The 18,236-nt window shown below is 49.7% G+C and overlaps 1 protein-coding gene across 1 annotated transcript; it reads left to right on the forward strand.

Moving 5' to 3' along the window:
- The first annotated feature begins 501 nt into the window (after nucleotides 1-501).
- On the forward strand, nucleotides 502-6,744 carry LOC135395117 (DNA-directed RNA polymerase I subunit RPA43-like). Its single transcript, XM_064626349.1, has 5 exons — nucleotides 502-811; nucleotides 860-1,015; nucleotides 1,071-1,247; nucleotides 1,310-1,389; nucleotides 6,540-6,744. Exons 1-5 carry the CDS (start codon nucleotides 675-677, stop codon nucleotides 6,713-6,715), a joined length of 726 nt encoding a protein of 241 aa, XP_064482419.1. The 5' UTR covers nucleotides 502-674; the 3' UTR covers nucleotides 6,716-6,744.
- Nucleotides 6,745-18,236: the final 11,492 nt, after the last annotated feature.

Consider the following 18,236-nt stretch of genomic DNA (forward strand, 5'->3'; position numbering starts at 1 on the left):
CACCTCGTGGCGCTCGTCGACTCGACATAACAATTAAGAGTCAGCCAAGGATCGTGTTTTCAACGGTCGTAGCCAATCACGAACGTGCTTTCAGCGGTCGTGGCCATGGAGAAGAATCTGTCGTCTGCGAGTTGTGATCGAACGTTTCAACCTTCGTACTAAATGGGAAAACTTGGAAATAAAACGCCAGAATGGTCTCAGTATTTCTCAAAAGTCATATTCTGGAAAGCGTATTGCACTTTTTGTTTAAATATTTAGGTCCGCAGGTTCCAAGTTAGTGGTGAATCGCAGTAGCAAACGAATTCTGACTATATCTGTCTACGTAGCGAAGGAGGGAGAGAAGGCAATGAGCAGGCTTTGTGGTGATGATGATGATGATACTATTGGCTACACCTTTACACCTTTGTATCGGGTGGACAGCGCAGGCACCTGATGCACCACTGAACGGAGTGTTTCACGGTTTCGCTGGTTTCGCTCATTCCCACTGACAAGCAATAAAGGCTTGAGGTTCTGGCTGGATCCGCCTAGAGCTGTGTTTGTCGTTTGTTCACAGACTCAGGGAAATCTTACTCAAAACTAGACTGTGTCTTTGTTCTTGTTTTGCCATGTCTGATGCCACAAGTGTATAATGAGTTGTCTCATTCTCGTTGTATCGGTTGGAAACACTGGTCGTAATGGCCGTCGACAAATATTCGCTGGTACACATACAAGAGAAGGCTGTTCACGTGCCTTTACCACCTTCTTACATCGGATCTCGAAATCGGGGTGTGCGCCAACTACTTGACAGCTGGAAAGGACAATACGTGCAAAGGTAAATAATTTGAAATAATTTGTTTGTGGGTGAAAGATTTCTCTCTAGGCTGCATGGGATACTGTTGCGCTACGAGAGGCTTCGTTTCCAGCACCGTTCAAGCGCCATCATCGACGATCAGCCTTACGTGCACGATGATGTGGTTGCAGATTTTTACGTCTTCACCCCCGAAGTGGGCAGCATCGTTCGGGGATGCATTAACAGGTCAGTATGGACGTTCATAGTCGCTTTGGAGTTCATAGCTGTCTTTGTGGTGCAGGATGACAAAAAGCCACCTGGGTTGCCTCATTCACGGCTCCATCAACGGCTCCATTCCCTACAATCCCCAACTTGTGCCGTACTTGCGCGTGGGACAGGAAGTCCTGTGCAAAATCCAGTTAGTGTATATGCACAAAAACCATACTCTCAGGCTTGGCGCGACCATCGACCGCCAATGGTGAGTTTTGGAGCTTCCGTCACACACTCAAGAGTACTAAAGAGAGCTTTTACTTTTGCAAGCGTGCAGTTAATGTTGGAGAGTGGCATTGCATGTCCTCCTGATTGGAGTGATGGAGTGCTGAGTGAAGACCAAGAGCAGGGTAAATGATCTCACTCTTTTTGTCCCATTTCACATCAGATCAGAATCGGGTCACCCCACATTTCGAGTGTTCCATCTGCTGCTTTGGAAACAACACCTTTTCCATCTAATTTTTAAATGGCTAAACTAAAGTGCCGTAGAAATGCTCAATTTTATTGTGGAACTCATCAAATTGGGCGTTTCACTTGTCAAAAGTCGAACTTGAAGGACTTTTTGGCAGCAGAAGGAAGGTACGATACATAGCTGTGACATTTTCAACTCATTTATTGCTTGAAAAGGCCGATAAATAACAAGCTTGGGGTTTGGATGGTCACTTGGTGTTAAAACCATTGTGTGTCGTGTCTTTATGTTGATAATAAATGTGCGACTCTAGTTGAAGCTCTTTTGTGTGTCTATGCTTTCTGCATTCATCAAGCCACGAAAAGAAGATGTGCTGTAATTTGTGGTCCCTCCGTTTTTAGTGCTAAACATCCAGGCTCTAGTCCATTGCATAGGAGGAGCATTTTCAATCTCCTGACACAATATACAAAGGTCGGCAGGGTGTTACGGTGTTGTCACATAATGAGACAAATTTTTACGGGTGCATGAAACACCCTCGAAACGTTCATCTTAAGTGTCAGCTGGGTAGACTCTGTTCCCTATTCATGCTAAAATTATTTCAAGATATTTCTAAAAATTGCTAAAATGAAGAATGTTTCCAAGTTGAGCACTTTTTGGCAACTTTGGGTCGCAGCGACTGGTCGTGTAAGAGAATGTAAAGCCTTCTCCCTGTCAAGTTAAATCGCTGCAGAGCTCGCGGGTAATTTTTCCCAATTTTGCAAACTTTGACATTTAATTTCTCTGAACACTTTGGGAGTTGGTGTTTGGTACGATTTTGTTGAGGGGAATACGCTCATTCTGCTCATGTATTCTCCTCCGTTGAACGAAACGGTTTCACAAGTTTACACTTGTTTGTGTAAATTTGTTCTGCACTCCTCTGTGAAACAATTTTCTTATTCACCTGATTTTATTGACTCACGTGTTGAAAACAAAGTTGCGGGCGGTCCGTTGCGGGATTCGAAAGTGAGTGTAATACAACGCCAGTGGCAAAGGTTCCGCAAATTCCCCTCGAGAAGAAAATGAGATCCTCTCGGGCGCCTTGGGAGAACAGTGCAGTCTCTTGGCTGACTCAGACTTGACCGCAGTGCTTGGATAGGGTTCGTGGGCCCTGCTTCACCTCTGGCTGCTTTGTGGGCAATTTTTATTCTCAGATATTAATGTTGGCACATGTGCCTAGCATAGTAAGCAATTTCAACGAAATCCAAGTGGGTGTTTTAAAATTTTTGCTGAGTGGTCCCAGGTTCAGAAACCGTTTCGTTCAGCGGAGAAAAAGTAACACGAGTAGAATTAGCGTATTCCTCTCAACAAAATGATACCAAACACATCAACAAACTCCCATGCGCTGAGAGAAATTAAATGTCAAATTTAAGAGGAACACTCAATTTTCTCAGAGTTTTCAAAATTGTCTAAAATTACCTGCGAGCTCTGCAGCGATTAAACTTGATAGGCAGCGGAAGAAGGTCTTTTATCTCTGCGATAGGGGTGTGCAAAGTTGCCAGACTTGGAAAGTGCATGCCATACCTTCTTAACTTTGGCCATTTTTAGAAAAGGAAATATTTTAAAATACTTTTAGCATGAATGCACTATATAGATACTGGGGCATTGTCCAGACCACCCTGGCTGATCTGAAATGAAAATTGACTGACTACCACTTTTGGCTACACAGAGTCACCCATTTTCTTTGTTGTAAGACATCGACACACACAGAGTAGGGCCGCGTTTTGACATATTCATCGCCCATCTTTTGAAGCACAATTTTTTTTAGCAGTGTAAAGGACTGACATCGGTGTTTTTTATTCATTGCACAATTTTTATTCAAAAACTAACAAAGCAAAAATAGATGCTGTTTTAGCAGGTGGGTTATATGGTCATGCAAACATCCTGTAGGACAACGTACGCAACAACTGGACGACTAAATAGCCAAAAATCATTATATAACTATTAATTAGATGTTTTCCGGGAAATGCGAGATAGCAGACACATTACTGAAATCCATAGTCCTCAATAAACACCCTGTGGAGCGAACATACTTTGAGATATACTCTGGCTTTGTGGACACACTTCGTCCTTAATAAACGTCTGCAGTCCTTTTCCACAATCCTTAATTAACGCCCTGTGGAGCGAACATACTTTGAGATATACCCTGGATTTATGGACACCCTTCGTCCTTAATAAACGTCTGCAGTCCTTTTCCACAATCCTTAATTAACGCCCTGTGGAGCGAACATACTTTGAGATATACCCTGGATTTATGGACACCCTTCGTCCTTAATAAACGTCTGCAGTCCTTTTCCACAATCCTTAATTAACGCCCTGTGGAGCGAACATACTTTGAGATATACCCTGGATTTATGGACACCCTTCGTCCTTAATAAACGTCTACAGTCCTTTTCCACAATCCTTAATTAACGCCCTGTGGAGCGAACATACTTTGAGATATACCCTGGATTTATGGACACCCTTCGTCCTTAATAAACGTCTGCAGTCCTTTTCCACAATCCTTAATTAACGCCCTGTGGAGCGAACATACTTTGAGATATACCCTGGATTTATGGACACCCTTCGTCCTTAATAAACGTCTACAGTCCTTTTCCACAATCCTTAATTAACGCCCTGTGGAGCGAACATACTTTGAGATATACCCTGGATTTATGGACACCCTTCGTCCTTAATAAACGTCTGCAGTCCTTTTCCACAATCCTTAATTAACGCCCTGTGGAGCGAACATACTTTGAGATATACCCTGGATTTATGGACACCCTTCGTCCTTAATAAACGTCTGCAGTCCTTTTCCACAATCCTTAATTAACGCGCTGTGGAGCGAACATACTTTGAGATATACCCTGGATTTATGGACACCCTTCGTCCTTAATAAACGTCTACAGTCCTTTTCCACAATCCTTAATTAACGCCCTGTGGAGCGAACATACTTTGAGATATACCCTGGATTTATGGACACCCTTCGTCCTTAATAAACGTCTGCAGTCCTTTTCCACAATCCTTAATTAACGCCCTGTGGAGCGAACATACTTTGAGATATACCCTGGATTTATGGACACCCTTCGTCCTTAATAAACGTCTGCAGTCCTTTTCCACAATCCTTAATTAACGCGCTGTGGAGCGAACATACTTTGAGATATACCCTGGATTTATGGACACCCTTCGTCCTTAATAAACGTCTACAGTCCTTTTCCACAATCCTTAATTAACGCCCTGTGGAGCGAACATACTTTCAGATTTACCATCGATTTATGAACACCCAGGAAAACATTGACATTAGCCTAGGAGCGAGACCGGTTCTTAGAGCCACAAAGTGTTTCTGTCTTGGATATACCATTGAAACTGACGGCCGTCACCCTCACAAACAGGTCAGTCAACCTCTGGTAATTCTTGTGGGATACTGCACGGCTGCTCGACCTTCATTCTTTGTTCATCTTTATTGACGCAATCCCAGTACTTCTGTGTGCATCAACTACACCGTTCATAAATCTGAGAACAGAAACCCATAAACTGTTGAATCCATGGCACAATGAGTCATCACGTGACGAGCATCTCGTTCATATCTCATTTGCGGCAATAACCACGTCGTCAACCTGTCTTTCACAAATTGGTGCTGAAACCCGGCCTTCCAGATCTTGTACAAAAACCGAAGGAGAGTTTGGTTCCTTGTGATGCTGTTCATAAATCGTCCAATTTCGCTATGCAGGTGGGCTGGTTCGAGAAATAGATGCTTTTTGAGACCTTGGTCTTATCTACATGGATTGCTCTTTCTGCGCTCGAGTGTTGCTCATTTGCCTAGCGAAATTTTGCAATTTATATCTCACTTCTCTGGGATTTCAGTAATGACTGGCTCCAGTTCTGCTGTGTGCCACAAAACATTAAATTAATAATGAGAGAACTCATGTTCTGAGGCTCATGTCCTACAGCCGGCTAACCTTTTCAGTGAATCCCATCTTTCATCAAGAACTTTAGGATGTTCGCCTGGCCGTATAACCTATTTTCTCTAATGAATAAAGGAAAAAACCTGTGTGCCACAATTTCTGGTTCGCCTACTGGCCTGGGTATATACCATGTCATAGGCGCTACTCATCGTCCCAGTTACTTCTATTATCCTTTGTACTTCAACTTACCTTAGTATTTTTGTACAAGCAGTGGATATTTCACGGAAGATGTTTCATCCTGAGGTTGATTACCATCATCATTCCACGCGTTTTCATTAGAGCTATTGCTGTCGTCTGCTACGGTAGTCGTACATACACTTCTGCACTTTCAGAATTCAAATTTCCATCGTCCAATCGTGATGCAGATCTCGCGTGCCGATGCGTAGCGCCCTCTTGCGGATCGTGCGGACGGGCTCCTCATAGGGGTTGCCCATTATGACATGGTCGTTATAATCTCGTAGGTCGTGGTATATACTAAAGCATAAAAAAAATTATGCTTTAGGGGAAATAAAATGCTTTTAAAAAAAATTTAAAAGAACATGCTTTATGCTAATTTACGCTCGGGAATATGTTTTAAAACTCACGTGCATGCAAAAACGGTAAAAGTGAAACGCTTGAATTCAGAGCCCGATTTTCTCTGCTCTTACTATTAAACAGAAATGGTTCTATTTTCTGCTGCTTGTTGTCACATATGATGAGCTGATCTGATGTGAAATCATTAAAGGGACCATGAAAGGATTTCCGCGAATTGAGAGTACTCTCGCAACATGGCAGGTGGGTTGTAGCAGCCGAGATTAATATTTTACAGAGGAACAAATTGTCCTTTCATGGTCCTTTTAACTATCATACACTGAACCACACTGGGTTGGACAGTAAAGAACTCTTGTTAGAATGGTTTTGTGAAAATTGTTTACGAGGGTTGACACGAAATTGACACACGAGGGTTGCAGTCTCCCTTTACGGACAAATTAATTTCCTCTGTTCTCTATGTTGATTTTGTCACCGTAGATGTGACATCCTTCTAGAAGTTACGCAGGCAGTGGAACAATTAAGGGAAAACTTTTCGTGAATGTCTCACACGATGTCTTGCAAAGCTTTTTGATAATTATAGGCTGGCTTGAGTGCGAAGCAGCAGAAAAATCCAAGAAAGGGAAAAAGAATATGGATCCTTACGACTCTGATGAGACAGTGGCCCTTGAACCCCTCAACGAGGAGCGTCAAACAGAGAAAAGAAATGCGTCTCACAAGAAGCACAAAAGACAGCATGTTAAAAGCGTCCGCTCATAACCAGAAATAAAACGCACATCTTACAAACAGCTTTCACATATGTCATTCTGAGGCAGCATGTCACTATCTGGCTGCTTTGGGTTGCAGTCCTCCACAAGCATTTGCCTGAATACAGGAGACAAATTCCTGACATATTACATTACCTCACAACGGCATACTTGAATTGTATGATTCCAACTTTCACTTTCTGGAAGTGTTGAAAATTAATTGGTTTGAAAAGTATGGAATACTGAGAGGTAATGACACCACACAGCCAAGTTATGCATGAACCATCATGGTGGTTATATTTCCCCCTTTAATGGGTCAACTCCTCATCAAGAAATGGTCTGTTTTGATATTCCTAAGGGGAAGCTGTCACTTGTACATGCCAATAGTTGTTTTCAATCTCCTTCGTACTAAGTGGTCCACCGATAGATCCTTTATCCACCGATAGATCCTTTATCCACCGATAGAACCTCTGTGGAGTCTAATTAGTGAGCTCAAGTTCGTGCAGCAAGTAATTTCTTCCGCTTCTTCCCGGGTGCTTGGAAGCACTGTTCAGGCCATTCTTGTTCATCTGTTCCACCATATGTCGTCAATGTAGTCAGTTCAAGACCTCGAGTCTGCGACGTTTTCGGTCCCAGGACAGTGTGTTGACATCGTTAACTTTCCTTCGAAAGTACTCTTTCCAATTCTCGCTCTTACCTTATAGCCAATACAGTAAGATTGTCGAGTCAGTTGAGAAGAAAACTTGTTTGATGCCTGGGAATGCGTCCATCAACATTCTTGACATTTTCACAGCTTCAACAGCGGCTTGGAGTTCCAACCTTGGAAGCATCTGCTTCTTGACTGGTGCTCCCCTGGCTTTTGCCAGCACTATGTTTGAAGAAGCAGAGTCCGCTGTTTTAATAACCAGCTTGCGTCACAGAAAACATGCAACGATACATTTGGCGTCCGCATGCTGTATTACCTGTCGATTTTTATCTTAGGTGCTTTCTCAGCTCTCCTGTAGATCCGCCGGAATAGGTTGATCCCAAGTAAGACACATTTTTTTGCATGTAGATCCTTGCAGCGATTGTGTACGGTGACATGAAACCTAACGGGTCGTATATGCTTTCAACCGTCTGCAACACCTTCCTCTTGGTCCATACTGCAGGCTTTCCACCTTGAAGAAGGTCCGTATTCCAGAACCTTTATCACGCAAGAATCTCCAGCGAAGGGCGAGACTTCCTCCGGGTCCTGCAGGTACAAAGCGTTCAACCGTGCTCAGTTGGAGGCCACATGTTCATGCTTCCCTTCTCCACTTGGTTGTACACGTTGATAGAAGCTTCCTCGCAAAATCATGGACACAATCGTTGAAAAGTCTCGTTGTTTCTGGATACTCTGCTTCTGACTCTCTCAGCAGTGTCTTCAATGACCAGGAATGTGACCAGTCTCGTCATTCTCCATATTTGCAACTTATCCTGTGGGCATAGCTTGATACCAAATGGAATTGCAGGGCGGTCCCTTTTGTGGATGAGTATTTGGCCTTTTCTATGTCTGCAGTAAAAGCAACAACATGCTCAGTAGGAGAATGCTTCCATGAAATTGGGTTCCATGTGAAGATTCTCGTTCTCTTGAGTTTCATGAGCGGTGTCGTTGTGATGCGATTCGTGCGAATGACCGCGTCATGAAGTAAATATCTATCCATTTGATCGCAGTCGGGTGTACGAAGTAAACGGCGTTTCGTTCATTTGGTCTATGTCGTCTTTCGTACCTTCTGTTGACGCCCTCTGGTCCCCAAATGTTGTGAATGAATGGGAGGTTCCAGGTCGACACAGAGCATTACAATTACAGCTCATCATAATTCTCCCGATGTCATCTTATCCAATACCAATCGGTCCTAATGAGAATGGAGATAGCAAGTTGATGATCTGCAGTGGTGACATTCGATGCTTCCTCAAATAGGAAAGCGCGCCCTTGAGATGCGCGCATACCTGCTGCGTTTGCAGTGCCCTGCGTATAGTTTGGAGCTTGACCCAAGTTTTGCTCAGTGCCTCGGTGACTGCTGCTCCACCGAACGGATTCCGTAGGAGCTGTTTGGTGCACTGGCTACCGCTGTCAAACAGGACGCGTCCGTTCGCACGTGCCATTGTTGTGCCAAGAAATATCGTGCTTGACTGTTTAGAGGAAACTGTGGAGGCTGCTAAAACCACATCTCCCGTGTTGACTTGCTGGGCTTGCTGGGTATACTCCTATCGGGTATGTAGTCTGGGTCACAGAGGGTCGGAGCCGATGCACTTGCGACACCTGATGTACGACTGACAGCGACTAGCAATGGGATTTCGTCTCGTACATTTTAAGCAGCATCTTGCTTCAATTAATAGCTGCTTCTCCTGTAGTGGGATATCGCTGTCGCAAGTGACCGTCCGCGATGTTGATCAGATTTGCAAAATAAACACGAGATCACTATTTGCCTTATGTGGTGTCCGTAGACGTTTAAAAGAGCAGAAGCCGTTGGTATATCGTCGGTTTTGACCTTACGCTTCTTGCTTCTCCTCACCGGTATACCCTAATGCACGTTCCTTGGACATTATTTTTACCCGCAAGTAGTCGATAAAATAGCCAGAGATTCCCCCCGAGATTTCTCAGGTGACCCTGTAACAGCCGACGGAAATGGACGACGAGCGCCGCCGTTTCGTCCGACGCGTATCTCGCGCATGATTTTCTATCGAGCGCGCGTATCCTCGATTCTTTCAGTTGTGGCCACATTAAACACTTGGCATTCAGCCTTCTGTACCCTACAACTTGGTGACTGGAACGCTGCAGCGGCACAGCCCCTACCACTTATTCCTCGGCCTCCGACGATGCATCAATCCAGCACTACGCCGTTCTGGAGCCACAATCCGGGCGTATGGTTCCTACAGGTGGAATGTCAGTTCGCTCTCGGGGCATAACATCACAGCTGACCAAATTTCGTCATGTGGTGAGCGTACTGCCGCAAGACGTTGCCGCCCAAGTGGTCGACATCCTTTCCGCTCCACCCGCAGCCAACCAGTACGACGTGCTCAAGACCGCTGTCCTCGAGCGAACCACGGCTTCGGAACGCAAGCGCTTCCAAGAGCTCCCGTCTTCCCGTCCATCTCAACTATTGCGACACATACAGGGGCTGCTTGTCCTTCGATGCCAGCCTCCTCAAACAACTCTTCCCTCCAGCGCTTACCAACAACTGTGCAGATGATCCTAGCGTCTGCGTCGACTCTGCTATTACACGAGCTTGCGGATCTTGCAGACAAGATCATGGAGGTTTCCCATCCGTCCATCTCAGCCATGCCCGCCCTTGCCTTCAGCTGTTTCCCCCGCGGCGTCTTCACCATCCGCGCAAGTCCGGCTAACTTCTCCGCCCGGCGACTCCATAGCCCAACGCCCAACTGCGCCAAGATTTTGGACGCCTCTCCGCCACGGTAGCGTCTGTCCTGTCATCGCGTGCGCCTTCCAACGCAGACCCCGCCCAGGCGTCGCCGACGCGATCGTCCACGCCCGCTCCCCCAGTCGACGCCGTTCACCTCGTCCCTCTGCAAGACGAGCCCACCGCCCCTTGCTGGTACCACCAGCGGTACGGCTCCGAGGCCCGTCGGAGCACGCGACCCTGTACTTGGACGGAATACTTGCCCGGGGACCGTTAGCGGCTGCGACTGTCTCCACCACGCCTAGCAGCCGACTACATTCTACGTTGTTGACCGGCCCTCAAAGACGCGTTTCCACGTTGACACCGGCGCCGAAGTGAGCGTGCTTCCCGCTTCAGGAAGTGACAAGCGTCGTCCAGTCATGTTCCATCTTACGGCTGTCAACAATATCGGCGTCTTCCAACAGCTATCTGCCGATCTGGCCTTCGCAGAACGCTCCCGTGGCTTTCCCTTGTGGCCGGTGTCCGCCAAGCCATCCTGGGCGCCGACTTCGGCTTATCTGTGGACGTCGCTCGCAAGCGCCTGGTAGATGCCTCCACCTATCTGTCAGTTCAGGCTCTCTCCGTTCATTCTGCGAGCCCTCTTTGCGGCATCTCCATTTCTGCCCTCCACTCGCCATACGCTGCCGTCCTCAAGGATTTCCCTAGTCTCACGCAACCACCAGATTGGTCACACCCAGTCGCACACGATGTCGTGCACCACATACAGACCACCGGCGCACCTGTTTTCGCCCGGGCACGTCAGCTAGCTCCGGAGAAGCCTCAAGATTGCAAAAGCGGAATTTGAGCACATGCTGTCCATCGGTGTAGCCAGACCTTCCTCCAGCAATTAGTCCTCCGCTTTGCACATGGTGCCCAAAAAGACCGGCGACTGGCGCCCCTGCGGTGATTACCGGGCACTGAACCTTGTTACTGTGCCTGACCGTTACCCGCTCCCGCGGTTGCAAGACTTCATGGTCAACCTCCACGGCACTACCCTCTACAGTAAAATCGATCTGATGAAAGCATATCGCCAGATCCCCGTCGCCCCTGAAGACATCAAGAAAACGGCAATTACGACTCCGTTTGGGCTGTACGAGTTTCCGCGGATGCCATTTGGTCTCCGCAACGCGGCCCAAACGTTTCAACGTTTTATAGACAGCGTCATCAGGGGCCTCCCCTTCGTCTTCGCATACATTGACGACTTGCTTGTGGCCAGCTCGTCTCTAGAAGAGCACGAACATCATCTCCGCCTGCTCTTCTCACGCCTGGCCGCTCACGGCATTGTTGTCAATGTACAAAAATGCGAATTCGGCGTGTCATCCACAGAGTTCCTTGAGCACAAAGTCTCCCCGGAGGGCATAACACCGCTTCCCTCCAAGGTCGAGACTATCTCCAACTTTCCCCAGCACCAATCCATCCGGCAACTTCGGCGCTTCCTCGGCCTCATCAATTTCTACCGGCGCTTCATTCTGCCCCTTGAAGCCCTTCTCACTCAGTCGAGCCGAAGAAGTTTATGTGGAATTCTGACGCCGAATGGAGCTTCCTCAAGATCAAGGCCGACCTCGCCGCTTGCTCTCTGCTTTGCTATCCCCGGCACGGCGCGCCGACTACACTCTGGTTGACGCCTCTGGTATAGCCGTCGGTGCGGTGCTGCAGTAGCAGATTGGCACAGCATGGCGCCCCATAGCCTTCTCCAAAGCCCTGAAACCTACCGAGCAGCGCTACAGCACTTTTGGCCGAGAGTTGCTGGCCGCCTACCTCGCGGTCAGGCATTTCTGTTTCTTCCTGGAAGGTCGCGCTTTCTCCATCCTAACCGACCACAAGCCCTTGACCTACGCTTTCCGCTCTGCCAGCAGCCGGTATTCCCCAAGGGCGATTCGACAGCTCTTGCACAGATATCAGGCACGTACCGGGGGAAGGAAACGCTCCAGCCGACGCCCTTTCTACCACCACGAAGCCCTCGCTTCTGCCCAACTCCACCTCCCTCAAGCTGCAAGACTTCCCCGTTCCCGACACTTCCACGTCGACTCCCCAACCTAGTCCCTGTCACGTGTCGCCGGGCCGTCTTCTCTTCTCTCCACGACTTGGCGCACACTGGCAATCGGAAGACTGAGAAGCTTGTCGCGGACCGCTTCGTGTGGCCTTCGATCAACCGAGACGTCCGCGCTTGGGTTCGCTCCTGTCACCGCTGCCAGCGTGCGAAGGTCCACCGCCACACCTCCGCCCCCCTCGGGAAGTTCCAGCCGCCTGACGCGCGTTCCGACAACGTCCATCTTCATATAGTCGGCCCTCTCCCACCATTTGATGGCTGCCGCTATATCCTAGCCGCTGTCGACCGCTTCACACGTTGGCCCGAGGCCACGCCGATGGCAGATTCTACCGCCGAGACAGTCGCCAACACCTTCGTCGCTTCATGGGTCTCTCTGTTCGGCGTGCCGTCCCAGCGGCCGTCCCACTACGGACCGGGGCCCACAGTTCGAGAGCCATTTATTCAAGGGTCTCACCGACATCCTCGGATCAACTCGCGTCCGAACGACATCCTATCAACCCTGCATCCAACGGCCTCGTAGAGCGCCTCATCGCCACTTGAAGGCCGCCCTCGTCGCCCACGAAGATAGAGCACACTGGGTACACCACCTGCCTTTGGTGCTCCTCGGCATCCGCGCAGCCGTCAAGACCGACATCGGGTGCATTGCGGCTGACCTTGTGTATGGCTGTGCTCTGCGTCTTCCAGCCGACTTCTTCGTGCCGCCCGACCCGTCCCCATCCCTCTACCTGGACCGCCTTCGTCGGTTTCTCGACACACTCCGACCCGTTGCCACCCGCGCTTCCTCCACCCGCCGTGCTGACGTCCCCCAAGACCTGCCATCCGCAACGCACATCTTCCTGCGCACGGACGCCGTGCGGAAGTCGCTCACGCCGCCCTATTCTGGTCCACATCCCGTCTGCCAGGGCAAGAACCTACGCATCTCTATCAACGATCGAGAGGACGTGGTTGCCCTCGACAGATTGAAGCCGGCCTACATGGACCTTGCCACCGTCGACTCCTACACCACTGATTCCTCAGCCTGGAACCGTTTCCCTCCAACGCTTGGTGCCCCGGCATCAACCGACCCCTTTATGCACGAAGATCATCGAGAAACACGTCACGTGGGTTGACAGCTTCAAGCTGCCACTCGAGCGCCGCCATGGACGTTTCGTCAGTTGTGGCCTGGCTGCCACATTAAACACTTCGCATTCAGCCTTGTCTGCTCGTCCTTCTGTAACCCCACCCAGCTCTGCCACCAACACGTTCTGGTAGTGAGTCAGACACAACGAATTACATCCTGTACTGTCAAACTCTGGCTGTAGGACTAGGACCACAGTCATGCAAATGATCGTACCTTGCATTTGTCCAAAATCATTTGAAAGTGATTGTTAGATGCATATATTGCGCGCATATACGAGCAAAAATGCGTGCTCGTGGATCATCACGAACCATTTGGGCCCAACTCAATCAAGCGAGGTATTCTGCTCTTTTCGTCTAAGGTTTTCACCGTTAATTGCTAGGTATCCATTGAGCTTCGTGAGACAATGTGCTAGTCTTTTTTTCTTTGTCGATCGTGCGATATTATGCACATTGAAATGCCGTTCATAATGAATCTGTATTCTAATGTACTGTGTTGTAACGTAATAACGAGTACAAATAAACCGGGAAATAGCTGAGCAGATATGTCACCTTAGTGCCCGATTCTTTCCGTCTCTAAGAAAAATTCCGTGAGTGCAACCTGCACCAAGCATCCTCCAGCAGTGAATTTCTGGGGAAATCACTGCGATAAGGTCCTCCTGGCTGTAAACGTGTACCGCGAGTACGGTCATTAAATTCTTGTCGCTCCTGATGTTCAACGACCATATCTTGGGGCAGCGTCTTAGTAGTGCGGCGTCTGTTGACATGCCCAAAACATGGAGGCCCAGGATTGAATTTCATTATAGAATTGCCGTAGTTTCGGAATATCTGCAGGATCCGCGACTGGGAGCATGCTTCCTCATAAGCTATGCGTTTCGGTTACCCAGAGATCAGTGGCGTTCCCAGTTAACAGCGATGTCAAGTAACACAACTTCTCAGTGGCGGTAAGCGCGTTGTTGTGGTGTACTGCAACCTCATAACGTCGAGAATGAAAATTGTTACCGACTTAACGCAACGGGAAATAATTTATTTAGGCGTTTCGTCTCCTACGCAGGAGACATCATCAGTGCAAGGCTATAGGGACGGGAATGAGGAGCACCAAAACCAGTCTTGCTATTTAAGGGTTTACCGAGGCCAGAGTACAGTCCAGGAAGTGGGCCACGGTTGACATTACATGCTGTTGGCTCCCTTTGTATGTGTCACGATTCGAGGAATTTCCTCGGTCCCCACCGCTGTTCCCGCGCCAAGGTGACGGCACGTGTTCGACTGCAAGGGTGCCTGAGTAACTATTCATCCCGCAATCACGGCCATCCGGCCTCAGCGTGGCTGTCGGCGTGTTCAAGTGTGGCCATACGGCGCTTGACACCTGAAAGCAGTAACTATTCATCCTGCAATCACGGCCATCCGGCTTCAGCGTGGCTGTCGGGGTGTTCAAGTGGTGCTATGCGGCGCTTGACACCTGAAAACAGTAACTATTCATCCCGCAATCACAGCCCTCCTGCCTCAGCGTGGCTGTCGGCGTGTTCAAGTGTGGCCATTCCGCCCTTGACACCTGAAAACAGTAACTACTCATCCCACAATCACAGCCATCCGGCCTCAGCGTGGCTGTCGGCGTGTTCAAGTGTGGCCATTCCGCCCTTGACACCTGAAAACAGTAACTATTCATCCCGCAATCACAGCCATCCGGCCTCAGCGTAGCTGTCGGCGTGTTCAAGTGTGGCCATTGCGCCCTTGACACCTGAAAACAGTAACTATTCATCCCGCAATCACGGCCATCCGGCCTCAGCGTGGCTGTCGGCGTGTTCAAGTGTGGCCATTCCGCCCTTGACACCTCAAAACAGTAACTATTCATCCCGCAATCACAGCCATCCGGCCTCAGCGTAGCTGTCGGCGTGTTCAAGTGTGGCCATTGCGCCCTTGACACCTGAAAACAGTAACTATTCATCCCGCAATCACGGCCATCCGGCCTCAGCATGGCTGTCGGCGTGTTCAAGTGTGGCCATTCCGCCCTTGACACCTCAAAACAGTAACTATTCATCCCGCAATCACGGCCATCCGGCCTCAGCGTAGCTGTCGGCGTGTTCAAGTGTGGCCATTGCGCCCTTGACACCTCAAAACAGTAACTATTCATCCCGCAATCACAGCCATCCGGCCTCAGCGTAGCTGTCGGCGTGTTCAAGTGTGGCCATTGCGCCCTTGACACCTGAAAACAGTAACTATTCATCCCGCAATCACGGCCATCCGGCCTCAGCGTGGCTGTCGGCGTGTTCAAGTGTGGCCATTCCGCCCTTGACACCTCAAAACAGTAACTATTCATCCCGCAATCACGGCCATCCGGCCTCAGCGTAGCTGTCGGCGTGTTCAAGTGTGGCCATTGCGCCCTTGACACCTCAAAACAGTAACTATTCATCCCGCAATCACAGCCATCCGGCCTCAGCGTAGCTGTCGGCGTGTTCAAGTGTGGCCATTGCGCCCTTGACACCTGAAAACAGTAACTATTCATCCCGCAATCACGGCCATCCGGCCTCAGCGTGGCTGTCGGCGTGTTCAAGTGTGGCCATTCCGCCCTTGACACCTGAAAACAGTAACTATTCATCCAGCAATCACGGCCATCCGGCCTCAGCGTGGCTGTCGGCGTGTTCAAGTGTGGCCATTCCGCCCTTGACACCTGAAAACAGTAACTATTCATCCCGCAATCACAGCCATCCGGCCTCAGCGTAGCTGTCGGCGTGTTCAAGTGTGGCCATTGCGCCCTTGACACCTCAAAACAGTAACTATTCATCCCGCAATCACGGCCATCCGGCCTCAGCGTGGCTGTCGGCGTGTTCAAGTGTGGCCATTCCGCCCTTGACACCTGAAAACAGTAACTATTCATCCAGCAATCACGGCCATCCGGCCTCAGCGTGGCTGTCGGCGTGTTCAAGTGTGGCCATTCCGCCCTTGACACCTGAAAACAGTAACTATTCATCCAGCAATCACGGCCATCCGGCCTCAGCGTGGCTGTCGGCGTGTTCAAGTGTGGCCATTCCGCCCTTGACACCTGAAAACAGTAACTATTCATCCCGCAATCACAGCCATCCGGCCTCAGCGTGGCTGTCGGCGTGTTCAAGTGTGGCCATGCGCCCTTGACACCTGAAAACAGTAACTATTCATCCCGCAATCACAGCCATCCGGCCTCAGCGTGGCTGTCGGCGTGTTCAAGTGTGGCCATTGCGCCCTTGACACCTGAAAACAGTAACTATTCATCCAGCAATCACGGCCATCCGGCCTCAGCGTGACTGTCGGCGAGTTCAAGTGTGGCCATACGGCGCTTGACACCTGAAAACAGTAACTATTCATCCAGCCATCACGGCCATCCGGCCTCAGCGTGGCTGTCGGCGTGTTCAAGTGTGGCCATTCCGCCCTTGACACCTGAAAACAGTAACTATTCATCCAGCAATCACAGCCATCCGGCCTCAGCGTGGCTGTCGGCGTGTTCAAGTGTGGCCATTCCGCCCTTGACACCTGAAAACAGTAACTATTCATCCCGCAATCACAGCCATCCGGCCTCAGCGTGGCTGTCGGCGTGTTCAAGTGTGGCCATTGCGCCCTTGACACCTGAAAACAGTAACTATTCATCCAGCAATCACGGCCATCCGGCCTCAGCGTGACTGTCGGCGAGTTCAAGTGTGGCCATACGGCGCTTGACACCTGAAAACAGTAACTATTCATCCAGCAATCACGGCCATCTGGCCTCAGCGTGGCTGTCGGCGTGTTCAAGTGTGGCCATACGGCGCTTGACACCTGAAAACAGTAACTATTCATCCAGCAATCACGGCCATCTGGCATCAGCGTGGCTGTCGGCGTGTTCAAGTGTGGCCATACGGCGCTTGACACCTGAAAACAGTAACTATTCATCCAGCAATCACGGCCATCTGGCCTCAGCGTGGCTGTCGGCGTGTTCAAGTGTGGCCATACGGCGCTTGACACCTGAAAACAGTAACTATTCATCCAGCAATCACGGCCATCTGGCCTCAGCGTGGCTGTCGGCGTGTTCAAGGGTGGCCATACGGCGCTTGACACCTGAAAACAGTAACTATTCATCCAGCAATCACGGCCATCTGGCCTCAGCGTGGCTGTCGGCGTGTTCAAGTGTGGCCATTCCGCCCTTGACACCTGAAAACAGTAACTATTCATCCAGCAATCACAGCCATCCGGCCTCAGCGTGGCTGTCGGCGTGTTCAAGTGTGGCCATTCCGCCCTTGACACCTGAAAACAGTAACTATTCATCCCGCAATCACAGCCATCCGGCCTCAGCGTGGCTGTCGGCGTGTTCAAGTGTGGCCATTGCGCCCTTGACACCTGAAAACAGTAACTATTCATCCCGCAATCACAGCCATCTGGCCTCAGCGTGGCTGTCGGCGTGTTCAAGTGTGGCCATTGCGCCCTTGACACCTGAAAACAGTAACTATTCATCCAGCAATCACGGCCATCCGGCCTCAGCGTGACTGTCGGCGAGTTCAAGTGTGGCCATACGGCGCTTGACACCTGAAAACAGTAACTATTCATCCAGCAATCACGGCCATCTGGCCTCAGCGTGGCTGTCGGCGTGTTCAAGTGTGGCCATACGGCGCTTGACACCTGAAAACAGTAACTATTCATCCAGCAATCACGGCCATCTGGCATCAGCGTGGCTGTCGGCGTGTTCAAGTGTGGCCATACGGCGCTTGACACCTGAAAACAGTAACTATTCATCCAGCAATCACGGCCATCTGGCCTCAGCGTGGCTGTCGGCGTGTTCAAGTGTGGCCATACGGCGCTTGACACCTGAAAACAGTAACTATTCATCCAGCAATCACGGCCATCTGGCCTCAGCGTGGCTGTCGGCGTGTTCAAGGGTGGCCATACGGCGCTTGACACCTGAAAACAGTAACTATTCATCCAGCAATCACGGCCATCTGGCCTCAGCG

Source organism: Ornithodoros turicata, chromosome 5 (genome assembly GCF_037126465.1).
Source record: "Ornithodoros turicata isolate Travis chromosome 5, ASM3712646v1, whole genome shotgun sequence".
Taxonomy (NCBI): Eukaryota; Metazoa; Arthropoda; class Arachnida; order Ixodida; family Argasidae; genus Ornithodoros; species Ornithodoros turicata.

Excerpts from the sequence above, each read along its gene's own strand:
- LOC135395117 (XM_064626349.1), top strand. The coding sequence starts at position 675 with ATGGCCGTCGACAAATATTCGCTGGTACACATACAAGAGAAGGCTGTT. Across the intron at positions 1,016-1,070 it reads GTTCGGGGATGCATTAACAG|GATGACAAAAAGCCACCTGG; the intron begins GTCAGTATGGAC and ends TTTGTGGTGCAG. Across the intron at positions 1,390-6,539 it reads GAGTGAAGACCAAGAGCAGG|GCTGGCTTGAGTGCGAAGCA; the intron begins GTAAATGATCTC and ends TGATAATTATAG.